Source organism: Echinops telfairi, unplaced genomic scaffold, assembly GCF_000313985.2.
Source record: "Echinops telfairi isolate 266 unplaced genomic scaffold, ASM31398v2 ScPeMD7_7469;HRSCAF=8507_1, whole genome shotgun sequence".
NCBI classification, from domain to species: domain Eukaryota; kingdom Metazoa; phylum Chordata; class Mammalia; order Afrosoricida; family Tenrecidae; genus Echinops; species Echinops telfairi.
The window spans coordinates 70,060,927-70,078,256 of NW_022111373.1; the positions used below are offsets into that span (position 1 = coordinate 70,060,927).

At 42.3% G+C, this 17,330-nt stretch overlaps 1 protein-coding gene across 1 annotated transcript in view; it reads right to left on the bottom strand.

The window, feature by feature from the left end:
• Positions 1-7,176: 7,176 nt before the first annotated feature.
• Positions 7,177-17,330, bottom strand: part of MSH3 (mutS homolog 3) — a 198,399-nt gene continuing 188,245 nt past the window's right edge. The window contains 2 exon segments of the mRNA XM_045285208.1: positions 7,177-7,634; positions 9,122-9,296. Of these exon segments, the coding sequence (XP_045141143.1) occupies positions 7,526-7,634; positions 9,122-9,296 (284 nt within the window). The 3' untranslated portion in view covers positions 7,177-7,525.

Consider the following 17,330-nt stretch of genomic DNA (forward strand, 5'->3'; position numbering starts at 1 on the left):
AGTGGGGCTGCCCCTTCTTCACTGGCACCAGCATCCATGGCAGGAGGCCTTTCCCCACCTTTGCCCAGTATCTCCACCGGCAGCAAGAGAGCTTTTCCAGCCATTGTCCAGAACCCCCTCTCGTGGCAGCAAGTCTTTTATTGCCTTTGTTGGGCACCCCAACACACAGCAGTGAGGCTGTTCCTGACTTTGCCCAGCAACTACACCCGCAGTAGTGGTGCTTTTCCCGCTTTCACTTGGCATCTCCACCCACAGCAGTGGAGCTTTTCCGGTGTTAGCCTGGCACCTCCACCAACTGCAGTGCGGCATCTTCTGCCATCCCCTGGTACCCCACACATAGTGATACCCTCTTTGTCTACAACCTCCCCACCTATGTTCCCTGATGGGGCCAGCAGACCTGTCCTCCAAATAGGTCTTCCTGGTTGTCTAAGGAGAGAGTAAAACCCTAATGAGATAAAGAAGTAGGCCGACATCCTAGCACAGTTGGACACAGCCAGGCCACATAAGAATTGCTACCAGCATCCCAAATAGAGAACCCAGAGCTCTTGGAAACCCTGGAAAATGGCACTGAAGTCCTCTAAAATAACACACTTATAGCAACCAGGCACAAGAACCTCAACGAAATACAGGAGAAACAAAATGCAATGTCAGAGGAAGTCCTGAACCTAGTGAGATGCATAGAAGCAGAAGTTGATCTACCACAGAAAGAAATCTTCAGAATGCTGTTTGGTGTCATATAGGATATGAGGGAAGCAATACAGAAAAAGCATGAAACAATAGAGGACATAAAGGCCACACACCGACAATGGAGGTATGTATGGATTGTGATGAGTTGTATAAGCCCCCAATAAAATGATTTTTAAAAACTTTAAAAATAGGAGAACTTCTTAAGCACCATAACTATAAAATACAGGATATCCCCCATATATAAAAAAAAGGCCACACACCAAAGGGAAATACAAGAATTAAGGAGTGAAGTAACAGAAGCAAATAACAAGTTAAAAGTCTTCACCAACAGACTAGAATAAGCAGAGACCTGCACCTGTAAACTTGAGAATAAGCAGGCAGACTTCAACAAACAGGAAAGAGAGTCAAACATGATAACTTAAAAAGTTGAAGAAAACCTGAGAACAATGTCAGATACTATGGAGAAGTACAACATTTGAATAACTGGACCACCAGAACAAGACACAACAAAGTAGTCAATGGCAAAAACAACGAAGTAATTTAGAATTCCAGGAAGAATTTGCCAAGACATATAATAGTTAAACAATCTAACTTTGAGGAAAAGGAGAAAATTATAAGAGCAGTGGTTCTCAACCTTCCTAATGCTGCAGCCCTTGAATACAGTTCCTCATGTTGTGGTGACCCCAGCCATAAAAATATTTTCATTGCTATTTCATAACGGAATTTTGCTACTGTTATGAATCGGGCAACCCATGTGATAGGGTCATTCAACCCCCAAAGTGGTTGTGACCCACAGGTTGAGAACCACTGCATAAGAGCACCTAGGGGGGAAAAGGAAGTCACCTATAAAGGTACCCAAATAAGAATATGCTCAGACCTATCATCAGACACCATGAAGAGGAGAGAGTGGAGTAACACCTTCTGAAATGTGAAAGAGAACAATGCCACTCGAAGAATCCTCTACCCAGCCAAACTATCTATCAAGATAGACAGAAAAGGAAGAGTATTCCGGAGAAGAAAAAACTTCAAAAATAGGTTAAAAGAAACCCAGCGCTACAAAAAGTTCTTGCCAACCTATTGTAGTCAGAAGAACAACATCCACCAAGCAAAAATAGGAGACTACCAAGGGAGATGGGAGTGAGGGGGAAAGATAGTGGTGTTAACAACCCCAGGGAACAAAAAGTGTTCCAAATCGGTGGTAAGGAAGGTGTAGGAGCCCTGGAAGGGCATGATCAAGGGAATGTAACCAAGAGGAATTACTGAAACCCAAATGAAGAGTCAGCATGATAGTGGGACAAGAGGGAAGTCAAAGGAAATAAAGGAAAGAGCTAGGAGGCAAAGGGCATTTATAAAGGTCTAAATAAAGGCATGTACATATGCAAATATATTTATATATGAAGATGGGGAAATATATCTCTGTGCATATATTTATAGGTTTAATATTAAGGTAGCAGAAGGACATTGGGCCTCCACTCAAGTACTCCCTCAATGCATGAATACTTTGTTCTATTACATTGGCATTCTATGATGCTCACCTTCCCGAAATAACCGCTGAAGACAAAGCGGGTGCATAAGCAAATGTGGTGAAGAAAGCTGATGGTGCCCAGCTATCAAAAGATATAGTGTCTGGGGTCTTAAAGGCTTGAAGGTAAACAAGAGGCCATCTAGCTCAGAAGCAAGAAAGCCCACATGGAAGAAGCACACCAGCCTGTGTGATCATGAGGTGTCGAGGGATCAGGTATCAGGCATCAAAGAACAAAAAAGTCATATCATTGTGAATGAGGGGGAGTGCAGAGTGAGGACCCAAAGCCATTTGAAGGTAATTGGACATCCCCTTACAGAAGGGTTGTGGGAAAGATGAGCCAGTCAGGGTGCAGTGTAGCCACAATGAAACATACAACTTTCCTCTAGTTCTTTAATGCTTCCTCCTCCACACTATCATGATCCCAATTCTACCTTACAAATCCAGCTAGACCAGAGGATGTTCACTAGTACAGATAAGAGCTGGAAGCACCGGGAATCCAGGACAGATGAACTCCTCAGGACAAGGGGTAAGAGTGACGATACTGGGTGGGAGGAGGGAAGGTGGGGTAGATAGGGGGAAATGATTATAAGGATCTACATGTAACCCCCTCCCTGGGGGATGGACAACAGAAATGTGGGTATAGGGAGATGTTGGACAGTGTAATACATGAAAATATAATAATAATTTATAAATTATCAAGGGTTTGTGAGGGAAGGGAGTCAGGGACGGATGGGGGAAAATGAGGAACTGATACCAAGGGCTCAAGTAGAATGAAAATGTTTTGAGAATGACGATGGCAAAAAAAATGGACAAATTTGTGTGACACAATGGATGTATGTATTGATTGTGATGAGTTGGATGAGCCCTCAATAAAATGATTCTTTTTAAAAGACCACTCCTCCCCTAAAAAATAAACAAGGGCAAGCAATTAATGTGTGGGTACTGTCCCAGATCAGAGATGAAATTAGGAAGATCTTAGAAACTAATGAGAACGAGAATACAACATAATAAACATTTGGGACACATAAAAAGTGTTTTCAAAGAAAGTTTGATAGCTATAAAGGCACACATGAAAAAGGAAGAGAGACTTATGATTGATAAGCTAGCACAAAAACTCCAGCAATTAGAATGGAGTCAACAGGACAATGCTATTAATAGCAACAACAACAAAAAAGAAATAATAAAAATCAGAGCAGATATAAGTGATTGGGAAAACAAGAAAACAATTCAAATAATCAATGCAACAAAAAGCTGGTTTTTTGAAAAGGATAACAGAATCGATAAGCAAAGCTCACGAAAAAAAAAGGAGGTAACAAATATCAATAACCAGGATGAGGGAAGAAACGGGAAATTACAATGGACTTTAAGGGAATTGAAAGGCTAGTTACACAGTACTTTGAAGGCCTGTACTTCAATGAATTCAACAACTTGGAAGACATGTACACATTCTTGGAAATACAATCCTTCCCTAGACTATCCCAGATGGATGTCAAGAACCTCAACAGACCCATAGCAATAGAAGGAATATACCCAATTCGGAGATGTGTATAGCGGCCAAACTAAAAAGGCGTGGGGAAAAAAAAAAAGTCGAAAGTTGAGGGGGAAACTAACACAGCCATGGGAATGGTATTATATTTATTTCTCCACAGTAAAGGAGGCACAAGTCTTCCAGGTGCTCCACACCTTGAGGGCAACATAACAGCATGGAGTAGTGAACTAACAGAGGACTGCTGGACCAGCTCCAATCCAAGCTACAAGGAATCCAAGCTACATTGACCCCCTCCCGGAAGGCACTACTGAGGACAGACTGAATATATAGCCCGGGGAGAAGGGTGGGTCTTCCCAGACCACACTGGAGTAAACTAAGAGGGAAATAGCGAAAAGAGAGGAGATGAAAGTGAGAACTGCATTTTTGCTCACAAAGCCTAGAGGATGACATTCCTTCTCAGAGTAGCCAATGCATAGAGAAGACCATAGAGCCTGACCCATCCAAGACATATGATGTTCCACTCACTGACCCACAGTTCCATGGGGACAGCACTGGAGAGCCAGTGCAGGAATTGTGCCCAGTCTGCCCCACCCACACTGGGGCGAAACACGAAGGCAGTGCAACAGAACCGCAAGGGGAGCAAAGCAACAAAGTCCCTGAGGAATCCTGAAAATAGACTTCTGACTGGGGGGAGTAGGGGGCAGGGCTTAGAACCTCATCAGACCCAATTAGAAAACATTGATAAGGGTTAGCAGACAGACCTAGAACTATTTACAAGCTTTTTTCCTTTCATTTTTCAATATGTCTATCTATATAAGATAGGCAGGATAAACAATCCAGAGAAGAAAACAACAGGACAGATGGTTCAGGGATGTGAGGTTGGGCTTGTCATTGGAGAGGAGGAGATAGGGGAAAGGGAGAGGGAGGCCAATAAACTCAGGGACAAGGGTAAAACAAGGAATCTAAAGTCAATAATGAGTACGGTGTAGAATGCCTGGTGAGGTTTGATCAAGTGCAATGTAGCTGAGGAATTACTGAGAGCCGAATGAAGATTGAAAATTATAGTGGGGCAGAAGGAAAGTAAAAGAAAACAGAGGAAGAACTAGGAGACAACACATTCATAGAGGTATAAATATAGGCATGTACCTATGTTAATATATTAATACAGAACGATAGAGATATGGGTATATGACTTATATGCTAAGTTGCAGATGGACTTTGGTCCTCTGCTCAAGCCCTCCCTCAACACAAGAACACTTTGTTCTAATAACCTGGGATTCTGTGATGCTCACCTTCTTGACACAATTGCTGAAGACAAAATGAGTGTATAAGCAAATGTGAAAAAAGCCAACGGCGCTTGGCTATTAAAAGATATAGCATCTGGGGTCTTAAAGGCTTGAAGTTAAACAAGCGGCCATCTAGCAAGGAAGCAACAAAACCCACATGGAAGAAGCACGCCAGCCTGTGTGATCATGAGGTGTTGATGGGAACAGATATTAGGGACCAGAAGATCCCAAACAATCACATCGATGTTAACAGGGAGGACTCAGAGTGGAGACGCAAAATCCATCTACACACAATTGGACATCCCCTCACTGAAGGGCCACAAGGAAGGGACAAGTCAGCCAGGGTGCAGTATAACACTGAGGAAATGCACACATTCCTCTAGTTCTTTAATGCTACCCTCCCCACCACTATCATGACCCCAGGTCTACCTTACAAATGCGGCTAGACCAGAGCATGTACATTGGTACAGATAAAAACCCTGGACACACGGAATCCAGGGCAGATAAACCCCCCAGGAAGAGTAATGATATAATGAGGGTGACGGGGAGGTGCAGGGAGAAGGGGGAGAAAGGGGAAACTGATAGCAATGATTGACGTTATAATCACCTTCCCCCCACCCCTCCCCGAGGATGAACAAAAGAAACGTGGGTGAAGGGAGACAATGGACGGTGTAAGATATAAAGATAATAATAATCTATAATGTTTCAAGGGTTCACAAGGAGGGGAGGGTGGGGGAGGGAGGGGAAAAAAGAGGAGCTGATACTAAAGGCTCAAGTAGGAAGAAAATGTGTTGCAAGGATGATGGCAACATAGGTACAAAATGTGCTTGATACAAGTGATGCATGGATTGTCATAAGAACTTTAAGACCACCAATAAAACTTTATTTATTTTTTAAAAAGACATTTTGAGAACTCATGGTGATATTTATGGCGGTGTCGTATTCCATTGTATGCATGCACCACACTGTTTAGCTATTCATCCATTGTTGGGCACTTAGGTCTGTTCTTTTTGCTATTGTGAGAAATGCTGCAAGGCCTATCCATGTTCCTTATAAGATCCGAGTGTGATTACCTCTGAAATGTGGATAGAAAGAAGACAAAACACAATACTATTTTGCTCTTCTTAAAAATTTTTGAAGAATATTTTTCAACCAAGTCTATTTTGAGAACATTTTGAAAATTTCATTAGACCTTACTATTTCTGGGATGGTAGAGGATGCAATCAAAGCACATGATACTCTAACTTGAAAAACCCGTGGGAAGCAGAGGGCTAATCTGAGTGACTCCGAAGTGTAGTCACCACTCACTCGCCCATCAAATGTGAGGACAGCATTTAACTGAGCAAAGAAAGGAATAGCGTAGGAAATAAGATGGAGAGCCTTGGTGCAAGATCACATGTTTAAAAGCAAAGGGAGCAGTGTAAGTGGTGTACAAACCCGGGGGATACAGCTGAGCACAATTCACCAAGAACATGGAAGGAGGAGCGTGGTTATGAGTCTCTAAAGTGCTAGTGCTCCATACTGGGGAAATCGACATTTCCTATGGTAATTAACAGAAAGATCTAAAATTGGTAAGTTCAATTCTGGGCATTGCTATGATACATGCACCTTGATTCTGTAATTAAACCTAAGAAACTCGATAGCTAATTTTTTCAAAATATATTAGAAAATTTCAAAAAGTTCAAAAGGACATACCACAATTTATAGCAGGTATTCATTAGTTAGAGAACCTTGGTGGCACAAAGTTAAGTGCTTAGCTGTTAACCCAAAGGTTGGAGGTTTGAACCCTCACTGTGGGCCTCATGGGCGAAGGACCTGGCAGGCGACCTTCTTTTGCACAGGCAGGCCCCAAATCCCTGTGGAACACTTCTGCTATGTCACGTGGGGTTGCCATCAGCCAGAATGGATGTGTTGGAGCGACGTTCACTAACTGTTTACCAACTGAAGAAATGACAAGTCATTTAATCCAACTGCTTAAAATTGTGACAATATTTAACTTTCACATTTCATATAAGTTTATTACTGCTGGGCTCGAATTGCAAAAAGTTTGGTAATGCTATTTCTCATCTAAAATTCTTATGCTCACGGTGATTAAGCTCTTGGCTTTATACAATTATTTTAGTTAAAATGGAAGGGTAGGTTTTTGCCAGGTATTTCACCCTCTTGCAAGTGATCTGAACTAAAACAAATAACAATGTGAATTTATTTATTTTTGTATCTCTCTAAAAGTTCATGAATTATATAACACCACTATAAGTTTTCCTGAGAGGCTTTGATTTTATATGAAGCTTACTGTCCATTAAATTGTCTAAGTACATGCGGAGGTCTTAACATTCAATGGAATTTATACTTTTAAAAGTCGGAAGACAGGGACCTATTAAAAGGGCTCTCAACACACAAGGCCTCGAGGTTTCCAGTGGCGCTATTCCACCGGGGACATTCCAGTGGTCATGAATCTGCAGTGCTTCCGAGTCCTACAAAGACGGGCCTGTCCTGGAGTGTTTGTTGTTCCATCCAAAAACGTAGTCTTCATTTCAATCAAGAAGAGTCACCCGTAATTTCTTCTAAGTCAAACTCACTTGTCCACTTTTGGAGGTCTTCTGCTTCATCTATTGTCCATAACTTTGCAAAATATTTTAGCCTTTTCCTGGAAAGAAAATAAAACACTAAGTATTTTAGAAATGAAATTGGTGGGGGATAACACATCTCATTGAAAGCTATGAAAATCCTTAGGAACATTGTTGTCAGGAAGATATGTCAGCATCACCCTTCTGGTGAGTGGAGTTGGCAATGCTGCTGCAGGAATCAAGGGACCAAAGTTGCTGGTGACCACTACTGCTGTCTCCAACTCCCCAAACCAAACTCACTGCCACCAAGTTGATTCCAACTCACAGTGACCCTATCGGATAGGGTACAACTGCCGCTATGAGTTCCCAAGATCGCAACTCCTTATGGGCGTATAAAGCCTCACCTTTCTCCAGCAGATTGGCTGGTGGTTTAGAACTGCTGACCTTCCAGTCATCAGCCCAATGTGTCACCACTATACCACCAGGCCTCCTACTGTCTCCGGGGTGTGGGGGGGAGGAGGGAGAGAGAATATTGCTTTTTTATTCCCCTCTAGATCATACAGACGCCACCTGAGCATGTGATGACAAAATTACTCCCACTAATTGTGTGACTGAGTCCCACAAAGCCAGTTAATGAAATAGTACAATGAAAGACAACAGAACACTGACCTTCTATAGGGCCTCCCAGTTAAGCTTTCAAGGTCTGGAACCCAAGTATCTGAATTCCAGTGACTACCCTGCCAGCAAATAGTAACTACTCTGTCCTCTCTTGGACATCCTCTCATGTTTCCCAACTAGAACTTGGAGTTAACAACAGTTCCCCGCATACAAGGCTGTCATAAAGATTAAATGAGTTAATGCACGGGAAGCAATGAGAACAGTTACAGGCACATATCAGGGGGGCTTGCATGCCTTCTAAGGCATGCACTATATTTGCTCTCCTCCTCCTCCTGCTCTGCATGGACCTGGCTCCTGAGATCATGGCCGTCTTGGAGGTGAGCCTGCTACCATAGCATGGGTCCGACTCCTTTACTTTATCTTCTCTCCTATCTTTCCTCTATGACTTTCCTATGGTCTTTATGTATTATCGCTGTACAATTGCACCCACGGATCTCACTCGGTTGTTAGAGGCTGGTTTACTCTAACCGTAGGTTCTAAACACTCTGAAGGTTTGTTTCAATGACTTTTTGTATAATTACTGTTTTAGACAACATATGAAGAAATTAACTTAAAACCCACCAGTTACTCTGTGGGAGAAAGAATGAGGCTTCTGTTCCCATAAAGATATATAGCCTCAGAAACCCACAGAGGCAGTTCTACTTTGTCTTATAGGGTCATTATGAGTCAGGATCAATCAACTGCAGTAAGCTTGGTTTGGTCTTTAACTGAACAGGAAAGATGGATAAAATTCATATGAGCTTTTGCCAAAAGCTATTTTCATTTTGTCACAATTTGCTGTTTCAGAATAGTTGCCAAGGTCTAACTAACATTCACTTAGAAAATCGCTTACACGTGGACCATTGGAAGCTTTCAACATATACCGAAAAGGAAACACAATCCTTCTGACCTTTTCATATTTACTAGTCCTTCAAGGTCCTTGGATTTGCAAGCTGCTGTCCTTAAAATTTCTCCAGGAATATCTGCGAGTTTTGCCACATTGAGTCCATAACTCCTTGCTGCAATTCCGCTGGTTATTTGATAAAGAAATGTGACAAAGTCGGGGATTTGTTCTCCTTTTCCACCTACAAAACATGAAAATATTTTTTAACAATAAGAAGCTCAAAAGATATTTTGTATTAAAGACAAAGGTTCTGGCACATGGTACAGTATTCTCCTTAAAAACTGGTAAGGAAATATTACATATTGCACAACTTAAACAAGATGGAGAAATTCTGGTTTGTTAAATATTCTAGTTAAACAAGAGCTGTCATATTGAAGTACATGCTGTGAGTACACCTCCCTGAGCCCCCTTTGGGGACTGAAGGATTTATGCTGACAGCTGAGGAATTAGGGATACCATTGCTTAACCAGTGAGAACCCCCAGTCCTCAGCTGTACACCCTCTTTGGGAACATGCATCTAGTGACCGGTGACTGAGAGGCTTGGTTAGCTGGCAGCCTCTGAGGTGGACACCAAAGACCCCACCCCTGGGGAATTCATGCCGTGTGTTATCCTTACTCCTGAGGTCAGACCCAATGACTTGCTCCTGACAAATGAAATAAATGTGAATGGATTGTTTTCCTTAAAAAAAAAAAAAGGTGGGTGGAGGGGACACACATGTGAATTAATTCTCCAGAGAATTCCCTCTGATCAGAGACCAGGGATGTGAATAGCCTTGACAGCATGGAGAGTGTATTGGAAAGTGGATTCTATGGCAGATGTAGTTAGGTTAAAATTTAATACCTTGTCATTTTGTCTCCCCTTTGACTCATTGTAAAGTTATTTTAGCTTTTAATATTGTCTGCCTCTTTTCTATTGAGGGGTTCCTCCATTTTGTTGTTGTTGTTGTTAGCTTTTCTGGGTGTCTTTCTTTTTTGTTTTTGTATGTCTTCCAGTATAGGAAATCCAGGAGGAGTGAATCTACAAAGGCAGTAACTGGATGAACTGTTTCTTGGGGATATGGGAGGAGAGGTTGGGGGGAAATAGGGAACTAATAACAGTGGAAGAAGGAAATATTCTAAAATTGATCGTGGCAACGATTGTACACTCTACTTGATATGATTGAACTATTGAATTGTAAGATACGTGGATTTTGTTCCAAAAAACTGTTAAAAAACAAAAATTTTATAAATTATCAAGGGTTCATGAGGGAGGGAGGGTGGAAATGAGAAGCTGATATCAAAGGCTCAAGTAGAAAGAAAATGTTTTCAAAATGATGAAGGCAACATATGTGCAAATGTGCCTGACACAAGGAAGTTTGCGTGATAAGATAAAATTGTGATAAGAGCGTAAGAGCCTCCAATAAAATGATTTTAAAAAATAACAACCAAAAAAGGGAATGACTCAGATTAGGCTTCAAAAGACAAGGTTCTATCTTCCTTGTTTGCTTCCTCTGAGGGAAGTCAAGTAGCATGTTGTGCGGATGTCTGAAGAGAGAGGTTCATGTGGAAAGAAACGTGCATCTCTAGCTAACAGAGTCATCAGACTGAGGAGAGCCAACAACCACCCAAGTGAACTTGGCAGTAGAGATTCTGAAGCTGAAGCTGGCCAACAGTCATGTAAATGGAGAGTATGGAAGTGGATTGCCCAGTTGAGTTTTAAAGAGATTGCTGCCTTGCCCAGAGCCTTGATAGCAGTCTGTGAGAACCTGAGCTAGAGATGTCTAGCTCAGCTGCCCTGCATTCCTAACCCACAGTAACTAAGAAGTAATAAACATCTGTCGCTTTAAGATGCTGGATCCTGGAGTATTTGTTATGCATCAATAGAACCCTAGCCTCTCCCACCCCAAATTGAAGACACTCTGAACCCCATCCTCAGAGCTCGATGTCAGGTTGTTGGACGCCTTGTAATGACTGCAACACTGCTAACTTCTTCCTTGGCTCTGTCTGGCCCTCCGACGTTGATCTCTGGAACAGTACCCAGTAAACCTCTCACAGACACACCCAAGCATCTACTTCCTGGGGAACTCAGCTTTCAAAGAATTAGACGGGCCCTGGTTGTGTGTGGGAAACAGAACCAAGAAGACAGTGTATGAGGACAAACTCAACATTCATACTTTAAGGAGTCCGAGTTCCCGTGGAGGGAAAGTTTGTGGGTTGGAGATGCGTCTCACTCACATTCTCCTAAGTAAAAGTTACTCCCCTCAAAGTCCCCCTATACTAATGCCAATTTTAAAGAGCTACTTGTAAGCACATGGCTGCTCCTATATACAACTGAAGGTCAACTGCTTAAAGGCTATCTGCCTTAAGGTTGTCTGCCATCAAAAGCAATCAGACCCTATTGTCTGCCTCACCCTAAGTAGGGCCCACTCCCTTCTGATAAGGATCATAGATTATTCCTCTGGAGAAGAGCTCAAGGACACCTAAGGTCAAGCCAACTCAGGGACAACTAATGTTAGGCTGCCATCTTGACTCTAGAACCCGCACATCTTATTTCCTATGTGCTTTCCTGTCACATGTATGCCTTCCGTACTACCCCTTGCTACTGCACACACACCCCTAGCTTCTTCCCCTCCTATCACATGTATGCCTCTTGTACCAGCCCTTCTTATTATGAATGTGCTTTCGGTGGTTTGCTTGCCCGAGATTATATGTCTGTGAGTCTATAAAGAAAAGTCCCCTTCTGGTACAGGTCATCATGGAGAGGTGAGCCCTGGCATGCTTGATCTAGTCTGATGTCTCCTTAATTTACCCCTCAATTACACAATTACTGCCCCTTGGACCCATTCAGTTGTGGGGAGGCTGACCTCCCACAGTGGTGCAATGGTTAAGTGCTCAGCTACTAACCAACAAGTCAGTCATAAGACCTGATCTGCACCAGTACAGAGAAAACAAAACCCCCAACATGCTACCAGGAAGTGAATTCCAACTCATGGCAACCCTACAGGGCAGCGTAGAATGGACTGTTAGCATTTTCAAGGTTGGAATTTTTTTCCCCAACAGTTTTATGGACATATCATTCACATACCATACAAATAAATGGTTTAAAGATATTAGAGTTGTTCAATAGTCACCACAGTAATTTTAGAATATTTAGACTGAAGATTCTTGAACTTATTATCATTAGCTGCCCAATTCCCCCCAGAGGAGCCCTGGTGGCATAGAAGTTAAGCATTGGGCTGCAATCGCTGCATCATCACTGGAGCTCCTCCCTGGTAGACTGCTGACTAGGAAGCCCTGTGGAACTAGAGAGAGCAGCTCACCATGAATTGGATTCCATTCAAGGGCACCCGACAAGCAACACAGAACTAGAATATAATCAAGTGTGCTAATACGATGAAAATGTTGCCAACAGTTCAGTCTTTGATAAACCTAAAGTACCGTAAGGTCTTGTAGCTTTTACGTAGCTTTATTATGAAATGCAATATAATTGCACAGGGTTGCAAAAATACTCTTGATGAACCATATTTATAATGATTTCTGAGATTCCAGTAAAATTACTTTCAGCTTATCAAGAGTTTTTCCTTACACATTATGTCACTTGATAACACGTGTTGCTTTTGTTCTTGTAGCAGCTAACAGCTGAAATGCCCAAACACAGACTACAATAGAGAACCACGGTAACGGAGCTTTCCTTAGCCTCTGTATCTGAGAATTCAGCCACTGACAACTGATACCCTTCTACGGATGGGAGCAAGAAGTGGGATGAGAAACGAAGGCTATCTCTGAGAAATACACAGACTGAATTCCCCATTACAAAGCACCAAGGATGCTCTATGCCTCCAAATAGAACTCAAGGAACGTAAAGAGCAGTGAGGAAGTGGGTGGAAACAGACTAGGTCGGGCAGTCACATAGGTACTTCCCTCACTGTCATAGTCATAAGGCAGGGTAGAACTGCCCCTGTGGCTTTCCAAGACTGTAACTTTTACTAGAGTAGAAAGCCTCCTCTTTCTCCCACAGAACAACTGGTGGTTTTGAACTGTTGACTTTTTGGTTAGCAGCCCAACACCTATCCCATTCTGCCCCAGAACTCCTTATATATAGATACTACCTGGAGCCTGCTGGTGTAGTGGTTATGGGTTGGGGTGCAAACTTCAAGGTCAGAAGTTTGAAAGGACCAGCTGCCCTGAGAAACATGAGGCTTTTCCCTCCTGCAAACACCATTTTGGAAACCTGAAGTGGCAGTTCTACCCTGTCCCACAGGGCCACTATGAGTAGTAATCAACTCAACGGCAGTGAGTTTGGTTTGAGTTCTGGCCTGCTACTCGGATAATCCAAGGCGAACTCTTTGGTGTTCACAAGTCCAAGAGTGAAGAAAGTGGCAGTAGATAATCAAAACCACAAACTCTCATTGTTAAGACAGAAAGATGGCTTTTTCACTTCAGCTGACTTCTTCTTTCAGCCTCTAGCCGCTCCACTGTGTTTGATTCTCTGGGATGGTATTTTCAATAAATGATTTACCTATCCTTCTTTCCACCCATCATCCCTCCACCACCTTTACCTGTATCCATCTAACTACCCACCACCGAATCTTCCATGCATGCATACATGCACACACCCACTCATGCATCCATCCATCCACAAAGCATTTTCTGAGTCTATTAAATACGACAAAAAAAATTGTTTTCTTAATTCCCTGGCTTAAAATTTGCTTTGTTCGTAGCATACTTTTTCACTTTTAAAAAGATTTGTGCTATGAGGAGATGATAAAATATGGTATTGCTGTGACCACAAGAATGTACCTCAGACCAACTGCTACTGACTGTGTTATCGTACACTAATCTCCACACTAGTACTAATTTTGGCAATTCTCATACCGCCGAGGTAACAAATATGATGGCTACTTTGTGGATGCATGTATATATGAATGGGTAGGTGGGCTAATCACGTGTGGAAACTCTTTCACAATTAGTTTCTGCCCCATACCTGTCTTTTACCACTCCTTGCAACACACACTACAGTGAGTGGGTGAGTGTGTCTGTGTGTAAAGGAGGGGAATGTGAAGCCAGGGAGAGAAAACATCTTTTTGTTTTTCTCCAGCCACACAACAAAAGTTCTCAGAGCAAACTATGTATAAGCCTTTACTACTTCTGAAAGAGATAATATTGGAAAGTTTATCTGGCACAATTTAAACTCCACTATTTAAAAGTACCATGGGCTGCCAAAAGAAAAATCAATCTCCCTTGGAAGAAGTACAGTCAGTATGCTCTTAGAAGAAAGGATGGAGACACTTTGTCTCATGAACTTTGAACATGTTATCAGGAAAGGCCAGTCCTGCCGAAGGACATCATGCTTGGCACAGTGGCTGCAGCAATGGGCTCAAGCAAAGGAACAATTGTGAGGACGGGGCGGGACTTGGTAGTGGCTTCTTCTATTATACATAAGGTCACTCTGAGTCAGAAGCAACTTGACAGCACATAATGGCAACAACAACAACAACAACAGCATTTACAACCAGTGAGAGTCATAATTCATGTTTCTGCTTGTTTCAGGGAAACTTGGAAATTCTTATCTTAAAGCCTAATTTCTTTGAACGGGTATAAAAGAGATGTGTGCTGATCAAATATCTTTAAAGAATCATTTGAAAAACAAATTCATTAAAGTTTAGAGTTTAAAGGCATCCTCATAAGGCTCGGCGACTTCTCCAAGGCCTTACAGATGGGAACTGAGAAGAGCATGGATCACTGTTTAACTGACCACATTCTGGGATAAACACAGCATTGTGGGAGCCATCCGAACAGGCCTTTAGGATACCATCACTTCAACAAGAAATAACCCGTAACTTTAGAGAAAGAGGAATGTTAGAGGTAATGCATGTAGCCAGACTGAATGACATCAGAAGTGTACAAATAATGGAGCTAGGCTTTACATTCTGAGTGAAAATTATTTTAAACTAAAATTCTAGCCATATCTGAATTATCAATCAAGTACGATTGAATTATCAATCAAGACATGTAAAGCCTCAAAAAATTACCTTCTTCAATTGATATTAGCAGTAGCTTATCCAAAAATCTATTCTGCCTCTAAGGACACCCTAATTTTGTTAAGGAAGCAACTCTCTCACCATTTAACTCAAGGACTTGTATCCTCACATAAACTATAAAAGGCGATCCTGGTTAATCCAGGCCAATCAATGTCATCTAATCATTCATGCTTCTAGAGAGGGTTTAACATAGAGCATGTGATTTATTTTGACAATGAGATGGAACACTATGATGATCATGGGCATCTAAAAAAGTTTGTTTAGTCCTCTAAAGTCACGAGAAATGCTGGTCCCCTTTTTACGTCCGGCTATTGTCATTTCTGGATACAATGCATGAAAGAGTTATTTTGCACCTAGCTGGAAAACTAAACCAGCAGAGCAGAAAGACAAAGCCTGGACAAATGCAAAGGAGATGAGAGGTGGCACACCCTTCGAAGGGTGATAGACAGGCAGGCAGACAAGGTCATCCAAGGTGGACAAGTCTCAGCAGACCTTCCAGTCTAAGGAAAAACTAGTAGGAAGGACTAAGCTGTCCACTTCTCTGAGGAATTCGCCACTGAAAACATCATGAAGAGTAGGGGCTCAGTGTCATAGCTTGAAGACCTCACGAATCACAGCGGAACACTATCCGAGAGAACGGCAGAGATGAAGCCCTCAGGTTGGACGGTACTCAAGATATGACTGAGAAGAGCTGCCTTCGCAAAGCCAACAAGAATGCCGTGGATGGAGTACTGTACAGCTTTCAGGACCTTCCTGTGCGGATGGGGCATAACACAACATGACAAGCAGCAGCTGTAGACATCTACAGATAATCAGAACTTGAAATATGTGAACAATGCATCCAGGAAAATTGAGAGTTGTCATAAATTACACAGAATGCAGAAAGATCAGGATCCTAAGCATTAGTGAGCTGAGACGGACTGGTATGGGTCATTTTGAAACAGAAAACCACATTGTTCACTATATGGACCAGGAATGACACATTTAAGAGGTATGACGTTGCAGTCATCATCAAAAATGACATTTCAAGATCTTACAATGCTTTCTGGGATAGGATACTATCTCTCCATATACACAGAAATCTAGTCAATACAACTACTCAAATTTGCGCACCAACCAGGTAGTGATGTAGTAACTGAAGAATTTCACCAACATTTTCCGTCTGTAATTGCTCAAACATATAATCAAGATGCATTGATAATTACTGGAGATTGAAATGCAAAATTTGGAAACAGGAAGGAACAGTAGTTGGAAAATATGGCCTTGGTGATGGAAACACAGCTGGAGATCAGAATTTTGCAAGACCAATGGATTCTTCACAGCAAATACTTCCTTAAACAACAAACGGCAACTATACATGTGGGTTTCTCCCGATGGAATACAGAGAATCAACTGACTACTTCTGTGGGAGGAGACTGTGGTGATCATTTCTTTTGTCTCTGGAGAAGGAAATCATGCATGGTAAAGTGGAGGGGCAGAAAAAAAGAGGAAGGCCTTCAATGAGACGGCCTGACACCGTGGCTGTACTGATGGGCGCAGGCAGAGGAACTGTAGGGATGGCAGTGCGTCTTTCTGCTGTGCACAGTCGCTTTGGGTAGGAACTGACTTGATGGCACCTAACAACAGTTCCAAGGAGTTCGAGATTGAAGAAGTCCTAAACGTCCAAATCTTCCAAGATACTGGTCTGCTCCGACCCCTCCCCCACCCCTTCTTTGAGTTTCTTCCCTCGAGTTTCTAGGTTCTGCAAATCGCTGCAGTGTCCCACCGAAACTCAGGAAAGTTGGAGGAAATGTCCCATGTGGTGGTGGTTGCTACTCAGTCCCAATTCCACATGTCAAGCAGAATAAGCCCGATGCTGATGTGTTCCACTACTGGCTCTTGCCAGTGATGCGATCACACCCCCTGCTATTGGATGACCTCAAGAACATAATATATGGAGAAAAGAAAAGGTCATTCCAAAGACAGGAAACAAAGTGGATGTCAGAAGAGACTCTGAAACTAGCTCTTTTTTGTTTGTTTGCTTGCTTTTGTTTTTTTCTAATCATTTTATTAGGGGCTCATACAACTCTTATCACAATCCATACATACATCAATTGTGTAAAGTGCATTTGTACATTCATTGCCCTCATCATTCTCAAAACATTTTCTCTCCACTTAAGCCCCCGGCATTAGGTCCTCATTTTTTCCCTCCCTCC